This window comes from Gymnogyps californianus, chromosome 2 (genome assembly GCF_018139145.2).
Source record: "Gymnogyps californianus isolate 813 chromosome 2, ASM1813914v2, whole genome shotgun sequence".
Lineage (NCBI taxonomy): Eukaryota > Metazoa > Chordata > Aves > Accipitriformes > Cathartidae > Gymnogyps > Gymnogyps californianus.
Genome location: NC_059472.1, coordinates 165,147,270 through 165,172,879, shown reverse-complemented (window position 1 = coordinate 165,172,879; position 25,610 = coordinate 165,147,270). Strand labels below are relative to the sequence as shown.

The following is a 25,610-nucleotide window of genomic DNA, read 5'->3' as shown; positions in this document are numbered from 1 at the left end:
TAATAACGGTCGCTAACGTTCATGTGTCATCAGCACTTCCACCAGCGTCGGCGACAGTAAAGGGGTCAGTTCCTGTGGGATGGAGACTGTTGCCGTCATTTCAATAGGTGGAACTAGGTGTAGTTCAACTGCCCCCATTATGAGTCCAACGGGGTGATTTAGTGGTTGGAAAGGGCTGAAATTTTTTGCTCTCAGTGCCTGAAAGAGGATGGCTGGCAGGAAACGAAAGCGCCGTTCTCCAAGGCAGGGGTGGTTTTGCTCCTGCACTGATTCTTTAATTTTCCGCCAGGCTTTGGAAATTCTTGGCTACTACAACTGGACAATTAAATCAAGAGCAAAAAAGAAGGGCTCCGGCCAAAAGAGAAAACCCACTTGGTCAGCTGAATTTTTGAAACGGGGATGGAGTGAGGACCTTTGAATGGACAGCAGCAGAGCAAGGGCTGTCTGGGGTCTGGATCTGCAGTCCTGAAGGTGGTGAGATGTGACATTAGGTGTGCCAGGAGAAGGCCTGCTCATTTTCGGAGCCAGCAGCATAGATAAAACCAGTGGGGATGGACGCAAAGGGGAGCCTGGGATCATGGCAGGGTGATGCAATGACATTTTGTCAAGGGTGGAGGCAGAAGAGACACATCTAAGCAGGAGGCAATGATGTAGCTGGTTGGGGTCAAGTCCCACATGGGACAGGGTGGCAGTGCCATGGGAGACACCCTCTGTGGGACCTCCTGGGCTTGGTTTGAATATTATCTCCCACCAGGCAAGTCCCATCCCTTGTCATGTCTCGGCCACCCTCCGTCATGTCTCGGCCACCCTCCGTCATGTCTTGGCCACCCTCCATCACGTCTCGGCCACCCTCCATCACGGGGCTGTGTCTGGTGCTAGTGATCGGGGCTCATGGTTTGCAGGACTCTCACTGCTTGAGAGGAGGCAAAAACATATCTCCCTGGTGCTGTTGCCTTTGGGAGAGGTGGAAATAGGGGTGCCCTGCTCATTTCTGCCTCGAGTCACCCTAGAGAGAGCAGAGAGTTGGCCGAGCAGCACTGACGTGGGCTCCAGAGGGTTGAGGTGAAGGCTCCCAGGCTTTGAGGTCAGCAGGGACCCAAAAAGCAGCCAGGGAAAAAGACGACGATAGATGAAGATCTGCTTTCAAATGATGCAAGGAAGCTCGCAGGCTCCGTATTCATCACGGCTCAGTGAGTCGGGTACCACCAGTCGGCTGTGCGACTCTGTCCTCTGGCTCCAGCTCCTCAGGGCTGCACACATGGCCCACAGGGCTCTACCTTGTCCATTTGTGTGCAAACCCACCCGTCTCATAGCAATGCTGCAGAACATGATTTGGGTTTTTGGTTGACATCCCTTCAGCTGTTGCTTCTTAATCTTTCTCAGAAACACAGATGGTATTGCAGTTTCTTATTTATTTCTGTCCGGAGGCTAAAGGGAGGATGCCTTGGAGAGGAAGGGAGGGAAAGAACCAGAGATGGAAAGAGTGAATTTTCAGGAAGAGCCTCCCACAACTTCATCTTCTTTCCCCAGCTTCTGGTAATGGCCAGGTCACTGACTGCAGCTATGCGCTCCAGAAAATTTCCAGGGGTTTTCCTGGAATACCGAAATGTGGTGGGCTGGGTGCGCAGCCAGTGACCACCATCAGAGCTGCAGCAAAGAGGATGGACCTCAGTTGACCAGCAGCAAGCCTAGACATGTCCCAGTAGCTGCCTGTAGGTCAGAAACCCTGACTTGGGATTTCTAAGGGCTATTTATCACAAAGCGAAGGAGGATCAGGGTTTTTTCCTTTCCACCCTCTTTCCGCGGCGTTGTCCATCCTCCTTAAACTTAGCAATGTTCAAATTAGCAGAGGAGGCTGAACTGGCTCTGGGCTGGCAGAGAGCATGGAAGACAAGAAATACGAGCACAAGACTGGGAGACCGGGAAGGGTCTTGCTGCATGTCATGGAGGGATTTTAGTATTATTGCGGATTAAATTGTGACTGTAGCATCCTCTGTGTCCCGTCCCCAGCCTCACAGTGGAGCTTCACGCATCCCTGCTTGGGAACTAGCCAAGTACCTGGTATGGGGTTGCTCGACCCCTATGCAAGCCCCAGCGATGCCAGGGGTACCTGCTCTGGCAGCGGGAGCCCACCGCATCCCAGTGGGTGGCGGAGGGTTTGGCGTGAGCAGGGTAGCATGCACTCGAGCCAGTCACTTCTCTAGCAAAACCTGCACCCATGCACCCACGTGCCTGGTGCTCTCTCGGGAAGATCTCTACCTTCAGGACCAGCCTGTTGTATAAGCAAAGAGAGAAAAACCTTATCTAGCTGCCCGCTTGTCTCAGGTTGTGGATCAGCTCCAAACACTGGAGCATCGTCGACTCAGCCCCACGGCCCTGCCTCTCCATGAACTGCAGAGGTTCCCCTGTGTAAAAGGCGTGGAAGGGCTGTCCACCTCCTCCTCCTGCATCTCCCTTCCTTCCCCTTCCGCCTCAACATGCTCATTCATGAAAAAATATCTGTGGGATGGACATGGGGAGAGGAATTAATCTTGGCGCGTTGTTTCCCGCGCATTGGCCAAGGGAGGTTGTAGGCTCAGAGGGTTTTAGTCTTTGTTTTCACAGCTGGATTTGATATTACCCTTTCTTCTCTCCAGCTTTTTATTGCTGCTCGCTCCGCGCAGCAACCTGTTGCAAAGCAGCGTGTGCAGTCGCGTTGAAGCACAACCGGCTGCTGGCTTGCCGAGGGGCAGCGAGCGCGGCTGTCCACCTCGGCACCGGGGACCTGCACAGCCCCGTGTGTTCATGAAGGATTGAGGCCGTGAGAGATTATGGTCTCCTACGGCAGGGATCACGCAGCGGGTCCTGTGTCTGGGAGGGCAACGCTGCAGCAAGGAAGGTGCCATCCCATGATGTCCTGAGAGCACCTGGCTGCAGCCCAGCTCTCCTGGCTCCCTCCCACCCGGCACCGCGCGGGGTGAAGGCAACTGGGTAGCAGGGACCAGCTCAGTCCATCCTTTGGTAGGAGGGGGCAGGCAGCAAGGTTGTGGGGGGGTGTCTGCCTTAGCCCTGTACATGGGGCATGATGAGACTATGGCAAACCCTCAGGCCCGTGGTCCCAACCTAGGGACATCATGGGTCGAGGGGTGCTGTAGGGTTTGACGGAGGTGGGGTGCGGTTTGGTGGTGGTGGTGTAGGGCTTGGTGGTGCTGGTGTGGGGTTTGGTGGAGGTTGTGTAGGGTTTGATGGAGGTGGCGTACGGTTTAGTGGTGGTGGTGTAGGGTTTGGTGGTGCTGTTGTAAGGTTTGGTGGCGCTGGTGTAGGGTTTGGCGGTGCTGGTGTAGGGTTTGGTGGTGCTGGTGTGGGGTTTGGTGGAGGTTGTGTAGGGTTTGATGGAGGTGGCGTATGGTTTAGTGGTGGTGGTGTAGGGTTTGGTGGTGCTGTTGTAAGGTTTGGTGGTGCTGGTGTAGGGTTTGGCAGTGCTGGTGTAGGGTTTGGCGGTGCTGGTGTAGGGTTTGGTGGTGCTGGTGTAGGGTTTGGTGGAGGTTGTGTAGGGTTTGATGGAGGTGGCGTACGGTTTAGTGGTGGTGGTGTAGGGTTTGGTGGTGCTGTTGTAAGGTTTGGTGGTGGTGTAAGGTTTGGTGGTGGTGGTGTAGGGTTTGGCAGTGCTGGTGTAGGGTTTGGTGGTGCTGGTGTAGGGTTTGATGGAGGTGGCGTACAGTTTAGTGGTGGTAGTGTAGGGTTTGGTGGTGCTGTTGTAAGGTTTGGTGGTGCTGGTGTAGGGTTTGGCAGTGCTGGTGTAGGGTTTGGCGGTGCTGGTGTAGGGTTTGGTGGTGCTGGTGTAGGGTTTGGTGGAGGTTGTGTAGGGTTTGATGGAGGTGGTGTACGGTTTAGTGGTGGTGGTGTAGGGTTTGGTGGTGCTGTTGTAAGGTTTGGTGGTGGTGGTGGTGTAAGGTTTGGTGGTGGTGGTGTAGGGTTTGGCAGTGCTGGTGTAGGGTTTGGTGGTGCTGGTGTAGGTTTTGGTGGAGGTTGTGTAGGGTTTGATGGAGGTGGCGTACGGTTTAGTGGTGGTGGTGTAGGGTTTGGTGGTGCTGTTGTAAGGTTTGGTGGTGCTGGTGTAGGGTTTGGTGGTGCTGGTGTGGGGTTTTGGTGGTGCTGGTGTAGGTTTTGGACAGCTGGATGCCCAGCATGGCAGACAGGCAGGGGTATGCTCATGCCCAGTGTGGTGGAGGGGGTGGAGAAGGTGCTGCCAGCACCCCACTGGATGCCCAAGGGCTTGGACCTCTGGCGCTGCAGATCTCAGAGTCAACCTTTTGCTTCGAGCATCAGCATGGCCCAGGGCCAGATGGGACTGGCTCCATTCCCACTTGGATGCCAGCCTGAGGGCACCTTCTCCGCCCCACTGTCTACCTCTGGAGGGGAAGGAGGGACACTGATTCAACAACCCTCCAGTCCTGCGAGCTTTGGGGATGAAAAGACACGTGGTCTCCCTTCTTGGCACGGGGGACTCAGTGGCGTCCAGATGCGAGGCATGAGCTGCTGACCTCTCCGGCGTCAGCGGGTGGGGGCCCACCTATGTAAACACGTCCAGGAACGTTCCCATCCCTTTCCCACCCCGCGCTCGCCTTCGGATCAGACCAGCCAGCCGTCGCCGATGCTCCAGTCCCCAGGGCTCCCGGGGAAGGTACCGTACCGCTCGTCCAGCACCGGGCACTGCTCCGGGCCTTTCTCTCTCATTTTCCTCTTTTCTGCATGTAAACATGACTGTATAATTATCTCTGTGTATAATTACCTAAGTGGTTATTTAAATATTTACTGGTGATACTGGTGTAACAATAAATCTCAGTGAGCAGAGTAGAAACCTGCCCCAGTCATGCTGGGAACCTGGCCAGAAGGATAGGAAAGCACTTGTAGTAATAACGTTTCCTTTTTTTCTTTATTTTCTGTTTTGTCTGTTATCTAAGAACAGTTGGCAAGAGCATGTCCAAGCTGTTTGTTTCCTCATTTATCACATTCGAGTCTCTCTCTCTTCCCTTTTAACTATGTTTAGATCTTATTAGTAATGGAAAAATGGGCCATAAAGTCGCACCCAAGTGTCTGGTATTTTCACTTTGGCATTTGCTTTCTTGTCTTCAATATCCTTGTTTAGATGATGTTGGATTTTTTTGCCGTGAGGAGGGGTCTGGTGTCCAGGTAGCCAGGGCTGAGCTCAGGAGGATGTTTTGGTGATTTGAGGTGGCAGGTCTGCAGCACAGAGTTTATTTGGGGAGGGAGCGGGGATGGGTTTATACGGCGGAGGGAAGGGTTTGGCAGCCGTCCCCAGCCCTTTTGCCCGTTTGCACAACACTTGGGTCATGGAGTGGCCTCACTGTTATAGCTCTATATCTGACCTGGCAAGCCAGATGCTCCTCCAAAGCCAAGAGATTGGGAAACAGATGCTCCAGCGATGAGTGTTGGGATCTTCAGAGAGGTTTGGTGTCTTAGATGTCCCGGTTCAGGTAAGATTTTGTCTTATCTTAAAAGTCCTGCTCCCTGAGCTTCACCTCAGCTCCTGCAAGCAGGCCACTTGCTGAGGTGCTGGATGATGGGTTTAGGAGCCCAGCATTACATTCTTGGTAGAGCAGAGTGCAGACTGGGACTCAGCACCCCGAGCAGATGCCACAGCAAAGCAAAGGGACCTTAAATCTGCTCACGAGCATAGCAGCTCTTCCAAATCACCCACACGTGGTCTTTAACCACGCCGTTGTTTAAAGCAGTAAGGCATGAATTCTGCCCCAAGGACAGTGTAAGACGGGGCAGTCGCTCAGCGGTCACGGTATATGGCGAAGGCCGTACGAGGGAGCGTCGTGAGAACCAGGCAGAGCGTGGACCTGATTCACATACCTGGGCTGGATCCTTTGCATCCCGTTCCTGCACCAATTTGTGGGGCACTTGCTCACTGCAAGCTCCTGTCCTTCTTAGGGTTGAGACATATTTCCTCTAACCTGCACTTGGGTTGGCAAATTACAGATATTTTTGGGGTGGTAAAGAAATGAAGATAACTTCGGACCCAGTTCTTATGCTGGGCTTCTCCTGCGCTCAGGGGGGAAAGAAACCTCCACCAAATCCCCCGATCCGGAGCCTTCTTCCCTGTTGCACTGTGGTTTGGGCAGGTGGATGTCAGCCCAGGATCAAGGCTGAACCTATAGAGCTGAGCATTCACTTTGGCAAATGGGGCCGTGGTTCGTGGTGGGTCACACTGTCCTGTACTAGGGGCAAAAGCGCCCTTCAGCCAGAGCCGAGGGCAGTGACAGGGTCTCCCTGGGTTGCTCCAACCCATACAAACTTGGTTTAAATCCTGGTGGGAGAGTCCGTCCTGAGGGTTGCTCTGTGTAACGGGGCTGGTTGAACATCGCCGTCCTGGCCAGGTGTGTACGGGTCGTCCTGCCCGTTGAGGTGGCTGTCCCCGTGTCTGACAGACGAGGCGTGTGATGACAGAGCTGACACTATCATTTTTCTCATTGGAACTGCTGCAAAAAAAAAAAGAAAATAGAGTCAAACTCTCGGAGTCAGCAGCCTGCCTGTGCGGTTGTAAAGTATGTTCCACAAGAAAACCAAAAACTATGTGTATTTGCAGGTATTTGCAAGAGGGCTTTGGCGAGGAAAGCTGGAGGAGGTGTTGAGCATGTCCTGCTTTGCCTGTGTGGATCCACAGAGGACACAACCGCTCCGCCTTCGCTTTGGGGGGTTGCTGCCTTTACCCTCTAGCTGTGCGTAAAAGATGTTTGTCCCTATGCAGAGTTGCTGGCTGCTCCCATCCCCTTCCCTCTCCCCCCACTGACACTGTGAATATGGTTTTCACGCGGCTGAAAAGCAGGGGAAAACGTTTCCCTCGGCCGCTCGGCGCGAGCCAGGGACCTCACCCAGCAGCTCTTGAACGGAGCCCAGAAGCCGTGGCTGAGCTTCCAACCTCTGTTCCCACTCCCCTCGCTCCTGCCCTCTTTTCCTGGGGCTCTTCCAAGCTCCCTCCTCATGTACCATCTCTGCCCGTCCACAGGTGTTAGGAAAAAAGGGAAAAAAAAAAAAAACCAACCCCACCACCTTTCTGCAGCAGCCAAAAATGTGGCCGCTTGACTTTTTTTCCAGCGTTCCCTCATCTTTCCCATGCACCCTGACCTTTTTCCTCTGCCCCTGCCTGCATTAACGCACCGCTGCTCGGTGAACTGCAGATGGAGGAGCGGCCGCGGGGGCAACGGCAGGAGGAGGCGATGCGCCCTGAACTTTTGCACGGCCATTTTCGCCAGGGAATGGATTTCCTCTGATTTTTATTGATTTTTTTGGTGTGTGTGTGTGTGTGTGTCCCCTCTTTTGTACAAGTTCAGGAAGGTCTACAGCAAGTCAAGCCTGGCTTGGCTTCACAGGGTTGTGCTGCAAGCCAGCCAGGGCTTGGCAACGCCGGCTGGAAAGTTTATTGCTTCCTGTTATGAGAGCTCGGGGAACCGCGATGGGTTTGCAGGAGAGACGTGGGTAGCACTAACGCCAGGTATGACCCCAACGGGTGCGGTTGGGGATGGCCTTTTATTCCCATTGCTTCTCCGGGTACTTCAGGAAAGGGAAGCAAATAGAGAAGGGAGTAATTGCTCGATCTGACCTCTGACTATTGAGGCAGATGCTTTCTTTGGAGCAGGAACAGACGCAGGGAAAAAAATGCTATGAAGGGCTTTGCTGAGCCACGTCCCCGGGGTTCTCCGCGAGTCCCTTCTTGCCACCTTTCGGTACGTCGGCCCGTGTTACCTCGCCGGCCTTGAAAGCTTTGGCAGAAAGGTTCCCGTCAGAAAAAATATGCGGTTTTGTCAACACTGAAATTTATCTCAAGAATGTGTCCATCACAGCGAAATTTTCAGCTGGGAAGGGCTGGAATAAATCGCTTCTGCTCTCCAGCCTGGGTTTAAACACTTCTTCTGGGCTTTTGTACTTTGGAATTTAAATCTGATTGTTATTTAACCATATCAGATTATTTTTTTTGTCATTTTCAAAGTGGAGTGCTTTTACCTTTCCACGGTGATCAGTCAGTGATATCCAAAGGAAACATTTCACTGTTTTTCAGCAGAAATATTATTCATTCTGCTAACAGCATTGCCTTTTTGCTCCAATCACAAACCAATGCAAACTTAACAGAAATTCTGTTTTCTGACCTATCTTCTGGGCTAACTGAGGCACAACCGTGGTCCAAATCTCATGGCAATTCAGAGCCAGAGTTTGTATTTTCAGAGTGCGTGAAAGAAAACAGCCTTCACCTCGTTTTCAAACATCCTTACATTATGCGGCCAAAATCGCCACGGGCTTTGGAAAAATGTGTGACACCAGATTTTCTCTGGTCCTTGCGAGAGCCAGAGACCAACCGCAACGTCCTGATCCAGATCAAAACCTTCTTGGGTTCCTCCAACGAGCTGAACTGGATGCAGAAAAAAAATCAACCTGATGATGAATAGGTAGAGACCTTGTCTCTCTGTCATTCAAATGACACCTTTGTGCTGGGGTTGTCATCGCCACTGTCCTGAAAAGCCCACACAGAGGTTTGCGGTGAAGCAGATTTTAGCAACGGACGCTGGCACAGTTTTTTCTGCCACCCGTAAATTTTTTTTTTAAGAGAGTTAAGGTTTTGGCTGAGTTCTTAGGATGCGAGCCCTGATTAGTCCCAAATCTTGGAGAATGCCCAAAGCGCTGGGTGAAGGAGGGAGGTTTGCACAACTGAGGTTTTTTTCTGCGTTAAGCTAGGGAGCATGGTGGGACCGAAAGGGAGCCTGGAGGCCCTTGGCCGGGGTGGTTGAGTTGAGCAGCACTGCGGCCATTCCCACCTGCTCCCTCCTGTCTCTGCATCGCAGGTCCTGAACGAGTCCCTGGGACATCCACAGTTGGTCTTGATACCTTCAGCCATAAACCGGGTTGTTGGTTCAGTTACTGTTTCATGAGGAAACGGGCTGTTTCTGTGGCTGGGAACAGGAGATGTCCCAAGGCATGGTCCCTCCACCCCTAAACCCAAGTCCTATCCCAGTACATTGCTTCTGCCCTTGCTGCAAGGAGCTAGCCTGTCCCAAAAGCACCTTAACACAAGAGACATGGCTCTGTGTCCCAGCAGAAGTCCCCAGCCCAGCCAGCACGTCACCAGGGCAATGACACAACTTGGGTCCTTGGGTTGCTGAAGGCTCTGGAGACTCCAGGCATGAAGAAGGAGCTCCAATGGGTGCTGATGGCCTCTTTCCCATCAGGAAATGGAAGGCAGCCTTGAAGATGCCCCAGTGAGATACTCGCTTGGACCTCTCTGCAGCGCTTGGTTTACCTGGTCCTATGAACCAGGCACGTGCCTGGGGACGAGCCATTAGAAATGTCAAAGTTGCAATGCTGACTTGAACCAAACTTGTCAAAAATGAGCCCGAGTCTTCTTCCAAACCCATCGATCCCCCCCACACCTACGTGCTCAGGGACCAGCAGCTCTGAAAACAGCAAGGACAGTGGCAGGACCAGGGGGGTCGGAGGAAAGGAGGACGCATTGAGAGAGGAGGTTGCCACTCCCTGAAGCACATCTTTACGTCTGGGGAAATAAATCTCTGTTTAAAGCCATTTCCAGAACTGCGGTGCTCCGCTAATGGCATGGGGCTGCAAGTAACAGTCCAGCCACGCCAGAGACACTAACGAAATTAAAACCTGCCTCTTTTTCTGCGTAGCTGCAACGTTTTAAAGTGCCGCCTTCGCTTGCAAAGACCTCAGCGTGCCTTTCTGTGACTCTGTCATTCACTGGCAAAGCTGTAACCCCCCAGATCCCTTTTTCTCTCTAACTGCCACCAAATTACTGACTAATAAGAATAATAACAAAATTCAGCAGTTCTGCAGTGGACTTTAAGACTATGCAAAAGGAGGGAGAGTATTTTCCAAGTCAAATATTTCCTTTTAGGCAGTGCCTTTGCCACCTTTTCCATCAGAAACCCTTTCAAAGTGGATGGCACCCACAGCCACCAAGGGTGAAGACGTGTCCCGCATCCCACGTCCGAAGGTCAGAGAAAAAAGGTTAGTGAAGTTAGTCGAAGAAGAAAAGATACGGATTAAAACTGCTGCTTCAGTCTTTGCCCTCATTTGTGGTAATCAAACATTTTTGCTTCTCAGACATGAAATTCTGTAGTCTCCTAAGCCCAAATCCAACAATTTCCCATAAGGTAAAAAATTGATACTCTTAATTTATTTCAATTTTGTGACATTTGTCTCAACACAGTGACGTTGCTTCCTGGGTCTTGTTTTAAAAAGCAGGCTTATCATTTGAACAAAGATGCATTTATTTGTTTCATTTAGGTTTAAAGCAGATCGAATGAAAATCCAAAAGGTGAAAATTAGAGAAGAAAATGAACTCTTAGTGCAATACAGTACAGAGCTTCGTAGATTTGTGGCCAGAGTGGATAATTATGGTTGCTACTCATCACTGACATAGCAGGGAGACGTTATACCAGATCTCATTATCACTAGGGATGGGAAGGGAGTGAAAAGGTGCCTATTACTGTTTTAGCCTGTACATTAATTCATGGCTAGAAAAGCTCTGTTTGCTCTCCAGTACCTTCCTTGGAGGAAGAAAACACAAACTTTTTATAGCCGTGTACATACTCCTGCCATCCTCTGTTATCACCCATGCAGTAGAGGTTTCGGCTTTCACACAACCTGTTCGGATGGTTGAAAACCCAGCTAAAGAGTGCAGGAGAAAATGCATGGGTCTGGCTCTGCCTCCAGCCCTCTGCCTCCTTCCCTAGGCGGTGGTTTGGCCCATGGGTGATGGTTTGGTGATGGGAACCACTCGATCCCTGCCAGTGTGATGGCCGGACCTGCTGGGCAGGAGGCTGGAGCAGGAGCAGATGTTGCTCGGCTTGCCTGAAGCACGGATGCCCCAAAAAAACTTCCACCAGATGAGATGATTGCTGTGTGTATAAATAACCCGCACAGTTAGAAAGCAAAGGGCCTGGAAAGGCTGCATGACCCACGGGACGGGGACCGTGCTGAGCTGCCTTTTATCTCTAAGTTGCTGCCCGCAGTCCTGCAGAGCCTGGAAGTTGTTCTCAGCTAGTTATTTTTAAATAACTAATAATACTTCTCCGCAGCTCCATCCTGCACCGGCTGGAGCGGGTGGAAGTTTCACCACAGTTCTTTGATGGGAATGAGATCTTGGTGGCCATCCCTCAGGTCTGATGGATCTCATGGGACTCGTCTTTTAGAAGTAGATGATATGACATGTGCTGGAAGCTGCAGGGTCCCCGCTTGGGGGGACGCACCCCAAGGACGACGTGGTGGCCCCTGCAGAGGTGACCACGAGGTGACCCACCGCACTGTCTCCAGACATGAAGGACCACGCGGGCAAGGAGGTCGCTGCCCCAGCATGCTGGAGGCCGAAGCCAACCTCAGGAACACGCAGGGGTAACGTGGCCTCGGCTCGCTAAACGTTTTCTCCCCCTCGGAGGGGTCCCGATGGGAGATCTCCAGGGAGGTTGGGGCATGGCTGGAGGAGATCTCCAGCCCTGGTGCTCTCCTCTGAAACCAGCTCCCTACCTCCTCATGTCCTTTGAGAGTGCAAGCTTTGTCGGTGTGCTATGTGCTTAAGTTGAAGCGTGCAGCCAGGGTCATGACAATTTAACTTCTTCAGAAGCTTATTCCCCCCAAAATACCTCCCAAACTCTGGTTTCCCTAGTGTGGCATATTCCCCCAAGGGTATGTTCATCCCTACACCTAACTTAGCTGATTATAAGGCTTTTTCCACCTGCCTATCACAGACAGCTACTTGTGAACAGCCAATTAACTTACCACTGTGTGTGAGTAATTAGTTTATAACTTAAAACCTTCAGGAAAGTTACTGCAATGTGTCCAGAAATGCTATATACCCTGGAGACCCCATTAGCTGTAACGGGGTCGTGTCACGCAGCCGAGCTCTGGTGTCAGCCGAGGCTCACATGCTCCTGGGCTCTCGCAGAGCAACTTCCAGCAGTACGGCCGAAGCGTTAGCCAGCATGGAGCGGTGCAGGAGATGCTGCTGCTTGCAAGAGCGTCGGCGCAAGATGCTCCAGCGAGGAGGAATTGCCCCTCCGCGTCCCTGCGGGCTCTTTGGGAAACCAGAGGTTTGACAGTAGAGTGAATATCCTGCTTTGTCAGGACCAGGAATGAAAGTTCCTGATAAACCATATGGTTTCAAATGTCCCCCTTGATCAAAATGTACATCTTCCCATGCTTTCTCCCCTCAAAGGCTGGGTCTGATCCTTTTCATGACTTCTTGGCTGCTGCTGTCGCTTCCTTCTCCTCCTTGCTGGCCCTTGGGGAGACTTTCTGTCTTGGCTCTCCATTTCCATCTCAGCAGCAGCTACCTGGAGCCCTGCTCCTGCTGGGGTGGCAATGCCAAAGCTCCTCACGGATGGAGCAGGGACGAGAGGTGATCCTTGGACCATCAAGATGGAGGTTTTCTTCTCCACTTGCCTTAGGCTTCATGTACATTCCCATACTTATTTCTTGCTTCTGCAAAGAAGCCAAAAAGTCTCTGTGTGTGCTCAAAAACCCTTCCCCATCCTTCATCCGCTCTCTGCTCCCACCCACCAGCTTGGAGAGAGGTGTACCACCTCTTTCAGAGAAAGCCTTGCCTGGGGGTGCAGCAAAGCAGGAGCTTCAGAGCAGTTTTTCCCACTAGTGAGCCTTGCTTCTTTTTTTATTCTTTTTTTTTTTCCCCCCCAGCAACCACGGAGCTTTTGCCAAAATGTGTTTTCCACATGTTCCCTATTAGTCATGCTCTCTGTCTTACAAATCTGTTACCAGTGCCACTAGCTGATGCTATTAATTTACTTCCAACCGGCTCAAGAGCTCAGCAGCAAAATTCCAGGCAGCGTTCCTAAAACCAGACCCGGCGGCTTGTTTGGATTTAAAACCAATGCCCCTTTCTTTCTCGGTATATATATATATAGATATCACCTTCCTTCCTTCTCCCAAGGCTTGGCGAGAGAAAGAGGGTCCAGGCGCGGCGGTGGGACCGGCCGTAGGGGTGCCGGCAGCTGGGGCGGTGGGTGCCCGGCCGCCGCAGAGGCGGGGTTTGACATCACGTTAAATACTTCCCTTGAGCTCCGGTTTCCAAGTGCTGGGGCATGGCTGGACCGAGGCGGCGGGAGTTTATCTAGGGCAAGGCGGAGGGCTGGCGGCACAGGAATGCCGGCGGAGGAGGGAAAGCCGCCGCGAGAAGCACCATGTCTCTGTAAGTAGATTTTTTTTTTTCCCATTGTTTTCCCTGCAGTTTAAGCAACGGTGTGGGAACCGTGCAGAAAGGAAGGACATCCAGCTAGCGCAGATGTTTTTTTCTATTTATTTTTTTCCCTCTTCTGCTTATTTTAGACTCGGGTTTTAACAGTTTTCCCAGTTCCAACAGTTGTGCCTGCGATCGCGCAGAGGGGTCAGCGGGTTTCGGGAAGTAACTGTGATGAGAACGTGGAGCCAACAGCTCATTCCTGTACCTGGCTACACGCAAGGTTCACTACTTTAAGTGCTGCTGGTGGGTTGAGCGGTCCAACTCCTCCTTTGTAGCTGTTTCGAAGCGAAACTTGTACCCCGCGTGCGTTTCATACGCTGCATGTCAGCTAGTCTGGAGGTGACGTGTGAAGATAGATGACTGAATGAATGGAGTTCAAAGCCAGAGGGATGGGGAGTCCTCTCCTGCAATCTCTCCAGCAGATAATTTAGCTACATGAACCACCTAATCTAATCCATCTACCTGCTGGAGATCCACGCAGGGTTTTTTTTCCGCAGGGAGATGGACTCTGTAACTTTCCCACTGCACGGAGGAATTAGGTCTGAAGCACACGGAAGATGCAAAAATCCATTTTCTGTGCTTTGATAGTTGGCATTGTGAGGAGATAAGACATAGTCTTTTCCTAGTACCATCCTATTCATCAGCAAAAGCAATGTGAACAAATCCTTCCTTGGAAGCTCGTTTGCCTTATAATTGATTCCAAAATATAATGGTGTACTACCCCCCCCCCCCCCCCGCCCCAAGCAATTAAAGGCATTGAATTCTCATAGTATAGTCTTTCTAGCCAGTGAGTCACAAAAAGCACTGGAAGTTTAACTGAACTGATTGTGGGAGGGTTTTTTTAACTCGTTTCCTTCAGCTCCTGCTTTCAGATACGGTGCCAGGAGAGTGGGTGGACACACAGGAGTGTAACGTCAAGGTGTGATCATACACAGAGGCAACAACGGGGTCCCAGGGGCGCAGAAACAGCTCGAGGCTGTTTCCTGCAGATGTTCCTGCAGATCCAGATGTGCAGGGAGGGCTGAGCCGCAGTGTCAATGGCAGGACCAACAGCTCGGGCTGGCGGCTGGTAACCAGAGATCGTCTTCTCAAAGCAACAACCCTCCACTTCTGTTATTTTGCAGTTTCTTTCCTTTTCCTTGACTCAGGAGGTTTGTGGGTGTTTTGAACCAATGCTATCAGGTGCTCCTTTGTAAAATGTGCCTCCCAGAGGAGACAGTGGGTGCTTTGCTAACAACCCTGACTAATATCAGATCAAAATGTGAATATTTACTCCAAAAGCCATCATTACCTTGGTCACACCCTCCCTGCCCCAGCAAACAGCTGTTGGGAGGTGAGTCTGAGCTTTGGGAATTGTGTCCTTGAGTAACACTTGCAAAATGGTAAATTATCCTCGGTGTAGACCTCATAAACCCTTTAGGTGAGCACTGAAATTATAAATGAACTGCTCTACAGGACATTTGAAGCCCGTGTTTTAGAACAAGTTGGGTCTTGCAGCTAATTGGGGATGCAGATGGGAGCTGGTGGGTGGCTGAACACCTGCATGGGGCCAGCCAAGCTGGGGCCGATGCGTGCTCGATCCAAGCCCCAGCCCTGCCTTGGCGGGACCCGGATGCTCCAGAGATGGATGCACCGTGTCCCGCAGCGGACCATCACCGCACCCGGCGGGGTCTTCCCTTCCCAGCCCCCCGTCAGCTGGAGCTTGGCCGAGTGCCTGGATTAATCCTACAAATCATTTAACGCCCCATTTTGCCCATATCTGAATGAGGACACAAATCAGAGGAAGGGTTAAAGACACTTTAAAGTGTATCCACTGAGTCTAAAGAAGCAAGAAGGCACTCAGACGGGATGGTTTCCCATCTCACCCCCGAATAAACCCAATTTTCTCAATAAATAAAGAATAGCTCTGTGGGGATCACTTTTCACGTTCTTCTGCAGTGGCTGAATTGTCCTGTCTGCAGCAGCGTTTCTGTACTGACCATTGGGTCCTAGGCATCACTTTTGGGGCAGGAGATAAGGATTCTGGTCCCAGCAGCTTTGAGGGCTGTTGTCCTTCACCAGGTAAGTTGAGGGCAGAGAGAGGACCTTCCCCACCTCTTCTTCTGGCTTATTACCCAGCCTGGAGTGAGCTGCTTCTCTGCTCCCTGCCTCAGTTTCTCCAGCTACAGGACAAGAATAACACCATCTGCAGAGTGCTCCCGCGGTCCCGGTCTGGCGTGTGAAGACTTGGGGGTTTGGGTTCGCAGAGGATTTGTTTGATCTAGAAATAGCAGGGTTAGAAAATTCCATCTGCCTGCTCTCGAGAGCCCTCGACAGCGGAAGAATTTCGCTGCATCTTGAGCCTCAGACCGCGCTGCTACCTCCCGGGGCAGCACGAAGGCGAGCGCTGAGCAAACCCGGCGCTGTTTGGCTCCCGTCCTAAGAAGCAGCGTGAGCAAAATCGCATCCCAGAAAGGCTCGACGTAGAGAACAGAGCAAGGCACGTTTCCCTTCTTGCTCCCGCGTGGGGCTGTGCCCACGGCTGATGCTGGTGCCTGCTCCCACCCTGCGCCTGGCACGGGTGATGCGCTCAAAGCCCGGCTTGTGCCACGGAAACCCTAGGGCGTAATTTTGTGTCTCCATATAAAAGCGGTGCAAAGCCAGGTTAGGACCAGGCTCATGGCTCATGGCATCGTTTTCCCTCCTGGATATTTACCTCCACTCAGCCATGCTCGCCCAGCATTGAGGGGTAGGTTTGATGTCCACGCCCCTTCAACGTATAGACAACAGCTCCTTTCTCTTCCTCTGCTTGATCGTGGAGGACTGCAGGGGAATAGCCTGTGCCGGGCCAGCTACTGCTGAGCCATAACACGCTGCTGCTATGTGCTACCCCGCGCTCACTCGCTCGTGTCGATGCTCGTGTGTTTGGCTCCTACATCTGCCACCAACACATCCACTCTTTGCTTCTGGGTGCAGCGGTAGGCGTCAGTTCATGGGTGGGATTGGGCTCGCAGATGCCGAATTTACTGCCCGCCATCAGGTGTCTGCGTGGAAACGAGGTGGGTGAACTCCGTAATGAGCCGGAGGATGATTCAGATGAGGGATGCAGAGGAGCAGAAAGGATGAGCCCATTCTCTGCTGCCCTGGGGTGAGAGCCCCGCTGTTCCCCGCCACAGTGCTCTTTGGGCCTGGGTGCTTTCCCTGTTGCTCTCGTCTCCAGGTATCTGTCAGGGCTGCTGCCAGTCAAGCAGTAAAACTGCCTCCTGCCTTTAACGATGCCTGGGGTCACCCAAGGAGCTCGGGCTGAGGCCCCGTTGCCAGTTAAGCTAAACACAAAATGGTTATTACAAGCTCTTCCTCTCCAGCTGTCCAGGTCTTCTAATAAATGCATGGTTTTCTCTGAAAGCTTTTCAAGGTTTATTTTTAAAACAGTCTGCATTTGATTAAACTTTTGTTTTGTTTTGTTTTTTCAAAAGGAACTTAAAAGGGCCATCAGCCTGTAAACATAAATATTCCCATTCTTTTGCTGATTCTTTGCATTTTTCTGAGTTTGCTAATGAAAGTTATTTCAGCAGTGCAAGTCTCTGTGATGCGGGCAGCATCCTCTACTCCCTCTTTCAGCTCAGGCGCTTGAGCCCATGGCGTGCAAGCAAGAGATTATCACAAGTTAAGCACCTTTTCGTGCCTAGGTGGCTTCCATGGCTCCCTGCGTTCACTTTTGCAGTCACCCAAACCCTTCTTACAGCTGAGCAATGTCTTGAAACAGGCAACAAAGCGGGTAATGATGAATCTAGTAGGTGCTGTGGCTTGTTGCGTTATTAATCTGTGTTTATCTAGTACCGCCAGGTATCCCTGCCTCAGATTACGGTGGTGCAGCACATCCCCACACTGGCCACGGCTCGTTCCCCGATGCTGCGCTCTCATGGTCAGCCCCATGTCGTGGTCCCTCACAGGTCCTGGGGAGATGGGCTGCAGCAGTGAAGGGTGCCTCTTTGAGATACAATGACTTCATCTGTCACAGCCGTGCCGATGTCACAGCCGTATCGCTGACTGCAGCCACAGCTGTTAACTTACAGCTATGTTTTTTATTTCCCCTTCTTCCTGCAGGTTATAACTGAGTAGCCCTTATGACCAACATGAGCTGGAGCTTTCTAACCCGCCTGCTAGAAGAGATTCACAATCACTCCACCTTCGTGGGGAAGGTCTGGCTCACCGTGCTCATCGTCTTCCGCATTGTCTTGACAGCGGTGGGGGGGGAGTCCATCTACTCCGATGAGCAGAGCAAGTTCACCTGTAACACCAAGCAGCCCGGCTGCGACAACGTCTGTTACGATGCCTTCGCGCCGCTGTCACACGTCAGGTTCTGGGTCTTCCAGATCATCATGATATCCACCCCTTCGGTCATGTACCTGGGCTATGCCATCCACAGGATCGCCCGGTCGGCGGAGGAGGAGAAGAAGTTCAAGGGCTTCAAGAAGAAGAAGCAGTTTGCTTTGAACTGGCAGGCAGTGCGCAACATGGAGGACGCGATGGAGGCTGACGAAGAGGAGCCCATGATCTCTGACGACACAGCAGAACACGAGAAAGCCAAAGCCAAGCCCAAGAGCAAAGAGCAACAAAAGCACGATGGAAGGAGGCGCATCCAGCAAGAAGGACTGATGAAAATCTATGTCTTCCAGCTACTTACCAGAGCTTCGTTTGAAGTTTGCTTTTTGATAGGGCAGTATTTACTCTACGGTTTTGAGGTAGAAGCCTATTACGTCTGCAACAGAGTCCCTTGCCCTCACACTGTGGACTGCTTTGTGTCCCGGCCAACAGAGAAGACCATCTTTCTCCTGGTGATGTACGTCGTGAGCTGCCTGTGCTTATTGCTGAACATGTGTGAGATGTTTCACCTGGGGTTTGGGACCATCCGAGATGCCATTCGCAACCGGAAAATCAACAGCTTTAGGCAGCCTCCCTACAACTATGCCTACCCAAAGAACATCTCCTGCCCTCCTGAGTACAACCTGGTAGTGAAATCAGAGAAGTCCACCAAGATCCCCAACAGCCTGATGGCTCACGAGCAGAACTTGGCTAACGTCGCTCAGGAGCAGCAGTGCACCAGCCCGGATGAGAACCTCCCGGCAGACTTGTCCACCCTTCACAAACACTTGCGAGTGGCCCAGGAGCAGTTAGACATAGCATTTCAGAGCTACAGCAGCACCCAGGCCAACACGCAACCTTCTCGAACCAGCAGTCCCGCCTCGGGTGGCACGGTGGTAGAGCAGAACAGGGCCAACACCGCCCAGGAGAAACAAGGTGCTAAACCCAAGGCCTGCTTGGAGAAAGGGAGCTCAAGCAGCAAAGACGGAAAGACGTCTGTATGGATATAGCTTTGTCTAAAAGGAGAGAGGGCAGCATAAGTGGGGTTTTTATTTTGATTTGTTTCTGGGTTTTGGTATTGTCTTGCGTTCATTTCACAGGGCAGAGGCACAATTTTTCTATGGAAGTCAAGAGTGAAAAGGAGTTTCAGACCAATTTAGTGCTGTCTTCCAGTGCGTTAACAAAAGACATTTCTTCCCTGTTTCCAACACGTTCTCCAGCTGGGAACCTCCAGTGAGCAACAGCAAACCCCCCGCATCTCCCACCCCTTCGGTCACCACCGGAGCCCCCAACAGAGACTGGACAACGCGCTGTGATGGGAAGCAGAGCTGCTGGTGGCTCAGGAGAGAAGTCAGACCGACAGCGAGCAGCTCTCCTCCCACATGGCAAGGCTAGAGTGCTGTAGGCCAGGCAGTGTTTAATTACTAAATATCCTTGATCAAAATTAATTTCTGATCCCTTGATAAGAAAAGAAAACAACTGACATATTGCATGAACCTTCACGACACGCTTACAGCTGATGTCCTGCCTGAACTGTGAGATGCTGTAGCAGGCATCGCTGGAAACGAAGGCATCGTTCGATGCTGCGAGCCACGAGCTGGCACCCACATCAGGTTATGGGGCAGAACCACAGCGACTGTCTTACACAGGGAGACCTAAAACCATAGCACAGCGCTGGAGGTTTTTGTCTTTTATTCCTCTGCGTCGAAGCAAAAAGCAAATACGATCAAACACTATGCAGCAGGAGCGAGCAGTGACACTGCGTCACACCGGTGCCTGTGTAGCGCTTGCTACAGATGTGATGGGAATCGTTGCAGTTACAGTGTTTTCAACAAACTGCTGCTTCACATCATCAGAAAGTGCCTTTATGCAACCAGGAAAACAAAATCATAAAGGGTTTAGACTTCTTTATTTGCTGAATTTTAGTAGAGACTGGAAGATCAGTGTTGGCAAATTTGTTTTTCTGTTTAATCAAACCCTTATAAATAGTGGCAGGCGGCAGATCTACGCATAGTGTGTATATGATATGTGTGTGTGTACATGTACGTATATATACAGACACATATGAACATGTGTGTGTGAATATAGACATAGAGAGCTATATAAATGTAATATCAACCCTCTGGTAATTTTACAGCCTTTCACCTCCCCTGGGAAAACTCATCTGGTCCAGGACTATGGCTGATCTCATCCTGGAGCAGTCTTTGGGCTTCCAGCCTCCAGCCTCACCTGGGGAACTGGCAGGTTTCACACGCTTGCTTGGGGGGCTTAGCAGAACATCTGGCTTCAGACAGGACCAGGAAAGTAGCAGCAAGTTTTTCATTAGTTTATGGGGAGCTTTTTGAGCTTGGCTTGGTTTTAGGGTGGTTTTCATGCAGCTACAGGAATCTGGGGGCATGTTAAAACCAAGCTGGTGAGCTCCAAGGCTCCTGCTAGTGCTGAGGATGTGCTTTGCCAGGGTGGCTTCATCCCACGTCTCTTGCACAGCTGCGGGACTGTGGCTTTGTACCCCTCCAGTAACACAAAATAGAAAGAAAACCTCATCACTGAGAGCACAGGGAGCACCTCCTGCCGAACAGTGGAGGCTGAAACCAGTCACTGCCCCACTCTGCCACGTCTCAGAGCAGGTCTTATCCCTGAGATGTTCCCAAGATGCCTGTGGCTTGGCAGATGTTCTCAAAACCTCCTAAGAGTCCAATGGCTGATTCACCACCATGGAGAACCCAAATAGGCAGAGCTTTCGAGATCAAACCTAACACGAAAGAAGTAAATCCTCACCGAACACAGCACTGCTCCTGTGCCAAGCTGTTCCCTCAGGGCTGTGCCAGCCACCCAAAGTCGCATGCAGGTCCCTGTGCCAGTATTTCCTATCCATTGGATCTATATGACTTCTTGCTGGGCATCTTTCTCATGTCCTTGAGATCGGTCCCTGAAAGCCTTGAGGATGCCTGTTCCCAAGGTGGCCGGGCCCTTTGGCCAGTCTTGGGAACAGAGAACTTGGGTATGGCCTTCAGCTCCTGGGAACCTCGACCGAGCTGTGCCATGCCATTAGAGAACAGTGCTAGCAGTAAAAAAGTAGGTTTAAAAAGAAAGCAAAGAAACATCCTACGAGGTATCCAGCTGTAAATATTCACCATGGCTTTGCATAACAGTCTGGGGAACACTTTCAGGCTTGTTCCTGGTCCTGCTGAAGGCATCGGTAAAATGCCTGGAGTGCTGCCTGCTCTCGCTGCTGGAGATCTTCCCCTTGAAAATGGACAACTGCATCCAGGAGGAGGATCAGTGCATCCCCCCACCAGCAATGGTCAGGAGTAACACGCATCTGTCGTGTGGAGGGATGGCCTTTCTGCCGTGAATTTTGAATGAAAGGCTCAGAAAGTTCACACCACGGTGGCGGGGAGACAAACATATCCAACTGCGCTGTTGCTCCTTGTCCCACGTGCGGGAATGTGCTCTCCTCCTGGGCTGGGCTGCACAGGGCAATGCAGGAGAGGCTGGTTGTCAACGGTACTGCTACCATGAAGATAAATGCATGCAGGTCCAGAGCCCAGGGCTGCTGGGGAGGAGAGCAGAGGTGCTGCTGGGTGGAAATTTGCTCCCTAGCAATTACAGCTGTCCACGGCACAAGCTGTCCTCCACATCGATGTGACTTCTCGTTTACCGCCAGCCCTACGTCCCATGGGAAACAGTGTGTATTTAAAGTCACGATCCCAAGGGAAGGATGGAAGGATGGAAACTCTGAGGAGAGTGATGGTTGGATGCTGCCTGGGTTTTTCTGATTCCTTTTTGATGAGCAACGATATCACAGCCCCGGATAAACTTGTCCTTCCCACACAATGCGGGAAGGCGCTGTGCTGTGCAGGAGTCTGGATTTTGGATTTCTCCTGCCCATACCAGCGACACCTCCCTCAGCCCCAGACACGGCCTGAGCATTTCCTGATGACTCAGATCAGCCCCTCAGCTCCTCCTGACCAGCACATTCACCAGTGAGTCACCAAACGCAGGGACGGCCACGTGCCTCCCTTGCTCTTGCTTCAGGAAACCATCCTGGCCTCACCATGGGGAAAGGGAGGGGGGCAGATTTTAAACCAGAAACCCCAGAACCTGATCACAGGGACCTGACTGAATCATTAAACCCATTTTATACAGCAGGGCTATAACCCGTCCCCCAACAATATAGCTGGTCAGGGCCCGATGGGAGGAGATCCCTGTGCTCCATGGCTGCAGGTTCAGACACACTTAGAGCAACGGGGCTGGAAAGGACCACAGATCTTCTCCCCAACTTGCTACCATCAAATGCTTCCTTAATGGCTAACACAAACCCCTCTCGCTGCAACCCCTGGTGTCTCCTCTCCTCAGCAGCCATGCCTTTAATGGCTGCAGAAGCTTTTGGGTGTTTGAAGACTGTTTTCATCCTCCTCAAGTCTGCTTTAAGCTAAACAACTCCAGTCTCATCAACCTTTCTCCAAGGGCTGCTTTTCTAGCATGGTTTTCCTTGGTGTCTTTAAACCACCACCAGCCAGTCCACGTCTTCCCAGCGCTGTGGCAGCGCTGGTCCTTGGGCCACCTTCCCACTCTGCTCCTCTTCATGCAACTGTCTGCCACCCTGGTCCTCCCCAAAACCCCGTCTTCTGCAGGCATGGGGATTGCTCCCCTCTTCAGATATGTGCTGGTACAGTTGGGATCTTCCTGCCCTCCTTCAAACTGCCTTTTTATTTTCACGCTGCAGACCCAGTGCACCAAAGGGGTTTTGAATGATCTGTTGGTCCTGCAGCAGATTTGCAGCTTCCTCCCGGCTGGTGTCACGATCACATTTAATAGGCACACACTGTTTTCCATAGTGAGAGTCAATAATTGCAATATTGACGAGTACTAGAGCCAGGGCAGACTCTTGGGCGATCAATACAACCTCCTCGTCGGGCAGGGAGACAGGGTAACCACTCTCTCAGCTGTCTTTCCAGCCAGCCCCGCTCATCTATCAGGCTTGAAATACTTCCTTGCATAAAATGCTTTGCGAAGGGGAGCTGATCTTGCTTTCCCATGTTTTCCAAGCATTTTGATAGGGACAGAAGCACAAGGGCACATTCCCAGCAGGACTGCTCCGGTATAGTGGGCTGCCTGAGAGAGATGCAAAGTTGCCTGCGCAGTCCCAGCCAGCCTGGAGGATACCCCTGACTCCTCTGACCCTGGGGAGGAGGGACCCCAGTTCTCCCAGATCCCATCTGAGCTGCACACAGGAGCCGGCACGAGTCAGCCCTAGAAATATAAAGGATTATTATTATTATTACGTATACTGAGTTGCTCACTTCCCCCCTTCCTCCTCCACTCCATGGCCTCTAAAGCCTTTAGGATATTGTGTCTTTCCACCAAGTCACTGCCACAAAGGCGACCGACATGCATTAACGTCTTTGCAGGAGCAACTTCTTTCGGGGCAGGAGCAAAAATCCCCTCTTTATGATGTCAGTTTGGGAAGGAAAAGGGTAGAGTGGCAAAGTAAGCATAACCACAAGCAAAAAACCCATCACAACCATTACGAACTAAACCAGCGTCTCAAGGAATTTCAATTAGACGACAGGCAGCGTCGGCCACGGAAGAAGTGCCAGTAGTATAATTAATGCTTTGCTTTTTTTGTTTTTACAGGTTAGCAGTTTTGTTCACACACAAGACGGGTTTAGCTTTGTAGCTGAACTAATCATAAATGTTGACTCTGTTGCTAAACTTGGTCGGATAAAGTGCCCACACTTATATTTCTATTCTTACCATTCAGGGCCAGGAATGTCCCACGTAAAAGCCAGATTACCTTGTTGCTTGCATTGCATTCCACTGGGAAATACTTGAACTTAACTCAAGGCCATAACCAGTCTGTGCTGTTATGAAGTTTCTGGGATTGTTATTTTTTTTGTTGTTCATTTTTTTATGTACTAACTGTATTTGTACTAGAAATTTTTTGAGTATGAGGTTGAATCTGTAAGTATTTTTCAGTGTAAATGTTACATCTGGACTGTAGTTAGAATATTAAACACTGGTCAAAAGAGAAAGATACATTGGTCCAACTCTTCGACTGGCTATTCCACATCAATTACTAATAAAATGGAATAAAACTTACATTTTGTTACAGTATGCAAAGCGTGTGATGTTTCCATGAGAAGGGTGCTGAGTGTTGATGACAAGAAATTCTTCTCAATCTATTATTTGCCTGTTTTAGCCATGCAAGAGCTCTATTTTCCCAGATATGGCTATAAATCACAGCAAAATATTTTTGCCCTAAGAAGTAGTTGACCTTCTAGTTGTTTGGGATGTGTTGTCTCTGTGATGAATCACGGCCTACAATTCCTTCAGGCATGGAGCTGAAACTGCTTAGGAAAGCCTGTACTTTCAAAAGCAAGAAAATTTTGCAGAATCTGGGAGAAGCTGATGATTCAAGCTGAGCAAACGATGGGAAAGCACTTGTGAGAGAGCCTGCCTTTCTGAACGGCCTCAGTCTTTGCTCCTCCCATTAAATAACAGGCACGTTGACTCACAACCAACTCCAAAGAGTCTTCAGGAAACAAATTCTGGACAGAAACATGCGTTTTTTCTGTTTCTCTGGCAGTTGTGCTATCTTTACAGCTTCTTTGGCATGAGCAGGACCCGCTCCCACCGAGAGACAGAGAAGAACAGGATCCTCTAACAAGTCCACAAGGAAGGTCAATAGTCAGAATCACTTTAGCCTCGTAGGTCACATCCTTTGCAGTGCTACATAAAACACACAAAAGAAAGGAAAACTTTGCTAAATAACAAGGTGTCCTTCAAATCAGCAAGGTCTGAGGAATAAGGTGAACTTATCCTTGCTGTTGTTGGGTTGGTACCAGACTTACTTGGACACAGAAGCACTTATGGGTCGCTGACCTTAGCTTGATGCTGGCGCTAGCCACAGTCATGAAGAAACAAACGCTGTAGTGAGTCTTCCTCGCTAGCAGCCTTCATCCCTCACTGCCAGGCTCGCTCGAGGTCTCTGTGCCCCAACCCACGGGCAGCCACGTCCTGCCCTGACTGCTCAGGGGACTGGCATCAGCGGGGAGTGAGTGAGTGAGGAGCAGCCTCATCTTTTGTCCCCAGGTCACCTCCAAATGCCTGCTGCTGGAGAGCGTGGTGGGGACAGTGTCCACGGAGGGAAGGCAGAGCCAGAGGGTGATGGGGCCCCTGAGTCTAATGCTCAGTAGAAGGAGGAATGGCAAAAGCAGCCTCCATCTGCCTGTATTTTGGGAACACACAGAGCAATTGCAAAAAAACCCTCATTTCTTTAGAAAGCCAGGCTGAAAATACCAGTGACTCTCCAGCGTCCCATTCTCTCTGAGATCACAAGACGCATCTTTTTTATTAGCTGCTCTACGCTGCACACAGTATTCCTGTCAACAGCATCTCACTAGCTCCTAATCGCTCCCCCTAGGGAAACGCTAGTAACGGCTTTACCTTCATTTTCAGCCCCGCTAGCACAGAACAGCCCCTTTGCTGCACAGACTCACTCCTTGCAAACTCGGCTGCCACTTTGCTTTATTTCTGCATCCAGCCTGTTGTCCTTGCAATTTTCCCCATCTTCACTGGCCTTTGCATTGCCCAGAGCAGCCACAATCTGTGTTTTCCTCTCCAAGATTGTGGGATATTGTCCCCGTGCCAGAAGTGCTGCTATGGTTTACCGCAGCCCTGTGTCCCAGCTGCTGGCTGCCTGCGACTGAACTCCTGGAGCGCAGCTTGGAGAGTATTTAATGCGCAGGGTTAGGGTTGAATAATTGCAGCTCACGTGGGTTCATGGATGAATGTTCGTGCTTAGCACCCCGAGAAAAAGCTGGAGAAAATGAGTTTATTATACCAGCATTAACCTGCAGGGCTGGCTGCAGAGAGACAGCAGTTATCCCCGCTTTATGCTAGTGCAGCTGAGTTACGGATGAATAAACGCCGAGGATGAGCCCTTGCGGGTGGGAGCCACGGGTTGTCCTGCTGCTGCGGCAGCCAGCAA

The 25,610-nt window shown here is 51.1% G+C and overlaps 1 protein-coding gene across 1 annotated transcript; it reads left to right on the top strand.

Moving 5' to 3' along the window:
• Positions 1-13,155: 13,155 nt before the first annotated feature.
• Positions 13,156-23,727, top strand: GJC2 (gap junction protein gamma 2). The gene is made up of 2 exons (XM_050892097.1): positions 13,156-13,219; positions 17,357-23,727. Exon 2 carries the CDS (start codon positions 17,377-17,379, stop codon positions 18,622-18,624), a length of 1,248 nt encoding a protein of 415 aa, XP_050748054.1. The 5' UTR covers positions 13,156-13,219; positions 17,357-17,376; the 3' UTR covers positions 18,625-23,727.
• Positions 23,728-25,610: the final 1,883 nt, after the last annotated feature.